Source organism: Austrofundulus limnaeus, unplaced genomic scaffold, assembly GCF_001266775.1.
Source record: "Austrofundulus limnaeus strain Quisiro unplaced genomic scaffold, Austrofundulus_limnaeus-1.0 Scaffold2138, whole genome shotgun sequence".
Taxonomy (NCBI): Eukaryota; Metazoa; Chordata; class Actinopteri; order Cyprinodontiformes; family Rivulidae; genus Austrofundulus; species Austrofundulus limnaeus.
In genome coordinates, this window is record NW_013954540.1 from 10,205 (window position 1) to 14,230 (window position 4,026).

The following is a 4,026-nucleotide window of genomic DNA, read 5'->3' on the forward strand; positions in this document are numbered from 1 at the left end:
ACTTTTGGACGTAAAAACATAAGATTATTTAACATTTATTAATGGTATCATCATGGTCTGTCCTGTGCCGAATGACAATAAAAAAACCAAAATTATTTCTTTACTAAAACCTCTGTAACTTTGCTCCAGTTCATTTTAGCAGCATGAATCTTTGTACAGGTGATGTCCACAAGTGGATTTATGGTTTCTAAGAGTTTTTAGCCTGATTCATTATGGTTTTAAATGGGTTATATACTGTTTAATGAAAGAATATTAAGACGGGAGGAAAAAATGTAAAAAAAAAAAAAAGCTTCATCCTCAATATCTCTAAAACAGGAGCAGCTGTTTTAATACTTACACTTCTGATGAAATCTCCCAAGTGTTAGCTTTATTTTTATACCAAGATTATTTAAGTAGAGTTTGTAAATGCTGAGATACACTCAGATACATTTCAGCAAAAACTTCAAGAAAAGCCCTTGGGTCTGAAGAGGTTAAAGTTCTCGTTAAAACACTGATGCCTGCTGCAGACCTGAGGTCTGTGCAGGGTTTACTTCTCCTGCTGCCTGCGTGGGTTTTCAGGTGCTCCGGTTTCCCCCCACAGACCTAAAAACCTTCAAAGGTCGCCTTCAGGAAAAGAGATCTGTGATCTCTGTGGGATTCACCTGCTTAAAGAAAGCTTGAAAATAAATAATTAAAATCTACTTCAGCTGATTTTATCTCCTTATAAATAGTTTATTTTTGTGCATTTTTTAAACTTTTTATGTTTTAATCATAAAGTTTTCTTATGAATCRGTTGTTTTTATGCCTCCTTTTAGTCTTTTTAATACATCCTTTAGTTTTACTTCTTTTRGCCTTGTTTTGTTTTTATTCTTTCTCCATCTTTTCAGACAAATTATTCAGCTGCTCGTCGCTCAGCATTATCACAAACTCACTCATTTTATTTTACTGAATGACAAACTGTTATTACCCGTTAATTAATCAGATGTTCTATAACAGAATCAGGTCCATCATCAGGGTTAGAACGAAGAAACGGGTCTTACCCATGCTGAGAGGGTGGGCTTCGTCTGGCAGCCTGGACCCGCTGCCTCGGGGGTCTTATAAAGCCTGCAGCCCCTCCAAGCGTGAGAACCCCGTTTAGATCGTCTATCAGCAGACTCAGCGTGTGGACATCACACCAACGGCAGGATGAAAGAGCCCAGCGGGTCGGGTCAGGCCCGGTGTGTGAGTGTGAGGCGACAGCTTCAATCGGCCCGGAAAAGAATGTTTGGGTCACTTTCAGAGGATTAAGCAGCGGGGTCATGAGGCTCTGTAAACGCTTTAATCTGACTTCGTTAGGAGAAACGTGAAGAGAGCTGTCAGGTCAGCTGTCAGAAACAGTTACAGCTCGCTCACTTTCACTGATGCTGAACTCAAACGTTGGTGTGGGACTCAGCCGTCGCACAAATATTTCACCAAACTTCCATAACACTATTAGAAAGTATCATCTTATGTACATCTACCACTTACCCTTTGGACTCAAACCAATTCAAGATGGCCGCTGCCTGCAGCCAATCAACCTTTAACCACTTTGGGTAGTTTCCTCTCCAGAAACGGCGCGGCCTGACAGACGACTAAAACATCATGAAAACATGAGTAATGTTCTATAAGCTGCTACAACTCCACCGTTTCTTCACAGAAGCTGATCTGGGTCATTTTTAGGATTTATTTGACCTTTKTGTGAAGCACTTTGTACAACTGAGATGAAACATGCTCCTACACCCCCAAGACCTGAAGCAGACATACAGGAGACTAGAGCCAAAGACCCCAAGAGGGACCCCAAGCATGGAGCCCTTAAGGGCACCAGCGCAGGAGGAACCGCTTTTCCACACCCCAGATTGGACCATAGGAGAGAACCAGTAGAGCCCCACCAGCGACCCCACACAGTAATCCCTCTGGGCCAGCAGTGACAAACTCACAGGCCCCGCCAGCACCGGCCACACCRGAGCAGATMCAGGCATGGACACAGAGGCCCGAGCCCCCGGGGGCGCACCAACCCCAGGCCAAGACCCGACAGGACCGGAGGACCCAAGCCCCACCAGGCAGTCACTGGGCCGAGCCAGCACATGCCCAAGTGCCCAGCCCCAGACACTGAGAGCCACCAGCACACCGGCAGGCAAAGGCACCACCCACCAGAGGGCAGAGTGGCAGGAGGAAGAGGCCCACCACCAGCAGTGGGCCCCCAGGTGAACCAGAGGAGGGGACAGCCCAAGTGCCAGCCTGACAAATATCCAAACATACACAGAAACAATCACACACATCCTCACACCCACTCATTCAGAGACACACAAGATGGACGCCATAATCCACTCACACTCCCCCTACACACTCTATACCCCCCAGGTCCAGGACATGCACCCGCCCCCTACAGAGGGCAGGTCACATCCAGACCCAGGAGGTAGACCCATTCATTCTGGAGTGGAGAGAAGCAGACAGGCAAGGCTCGGCCCGGTCCATACCCGGCCGACCGGTCAGCCCCCCCGCCGCAGCGGAGCCAGCCCCGACCACCCCCACACACCCCCAACGGCCAAGTGCACCCCACACACCACCACCGACCACCTGCTGGACTCTGGCAGCCACTCGGGCCAGCGAGCAAACCACGGCAACAAAGAGCCATAAACCCCGGGAATCCAAACGGCTCCAGGGAAGCCGGAGTGCCAGCCCCGTCCCTGGCTCCCCCCCAGGCCGTGAGCCCACCCGCAGCCCAGGTCCCTACCAGGCGGTCCGCCCATCCTCTGGACCCCATCCCCAAATGGCAGTCAGGGAACGGRGGAGTGAAAAAGACCCTGACACACGCCCCTTCGATTTTGGACGTCCACCATGTGTCTCAGTCATTCTCACAAAATGTATTGATGTAATGTCTTAAAATTATTTTATTGTGTTTGAATCATTTTTAATCACTTGTTCTCTTTGATCTACATCTCCTACAGATCGTTAAAATGTCCAAACATTCAAATGATGTGATGACATCATTTAGCGACTTGTTTACTGACTCTTCTTACTGAGGAGCTGGAAACTGAAACTAGACTCGGGTCCTTCAGAACTGAGTCAAAAGTCTCAGGACAGCTGCTCTGAAAACTGCAGTGAGCTGAAACAAATCTTTCTGAGGAGAGAGAGCTGAGCTGAATCACAGCATTATGTTTTTAAAGTCAGCTGATAAAACTGCTCACATGTTGATTTTATTGTACAGATTTAGGAAACTTTTATCCACGGTGACTCAGAAACTCGATTATTGTCAGGGAAACATGCCTCTGTGACTAATGACTGAAACACGCTAAAACTTCTCCCAGCAGCTTTTTGCATTGTTGTTGAYTGATGCATCATGGGTAACCAGTGGATGCATCAGCCTCTAAAAGAAGAGCAAATATTTCACAGATTACTTCAAGAGATTCCAGCATAAATCAGAGTTTCCATGTTAACAACAAATGGGAAAAAATAACAATAGTTGATTAAATTTACATGGTGATGCAGAAAACTTAAATTTCATCTTTTTTCCAGAGAGCGTTGAAACAGTTTTCAGTTGGGGCTCTATGTATGAACCTGAACACATTTAATTACATCAAAAACATATTTATGCTGTAAAATTTCAAAGCAGACATTAAAAACATGAGTTTTATTGGGRCACAAGGTCCAGCGTCTTCATTTTCTTCAACAACCTCGATTGTTTGTCGTTTACAGAACGATTCCGTTCATTTTTACAGTCTACCCTGAGACGTGGCGTTACCAGTGCTGGCTCTAGACATTTTGGTGCCCCAGGCGAGATGAAGAGCAACCCCCCCCTCCACCCCGAACCATGTCCCACCCACCCCAATTTAAACCCCTAAAAACAAGTTTAACAGTGTAAGGTACTATGGTAAACTTTGATTTATTTGCTTTCCCAGAAAGCAAATAAATAACATACATGTCAACTTGTACAGATTGTGCATAAGTTATAAGTATTTTACATCATTTTGCAGGTATACGGACGTATAGAGCAATCTCACGGATTTTTTCAAGTCTTACGGAATTTTT

General features: G+C 45.7%; 1 protein-coding gene across 1 annotated transcript in view; it reads right to left on the reverse strand.

Moving 5' to 3' along the window:
- LOC106537117 (NAD(P)H dehydrogenase [quinone] 1) overlaps window positions 1–4,026 on the reverse strand; it is a gene marked incomplete in the record, with an annotated part of 17,059 nt that overhangs the window by 5,701 nt on the left and 7,332 nt on the right. Inside the window, 1 exon segment of the mRNA XM_014034487.1 lies at window positions 1,020–1,218. Within this exon segment, the coding sequence (XP_013889941.1) occupies window positions 1,020–1,023 (4 nt within the window).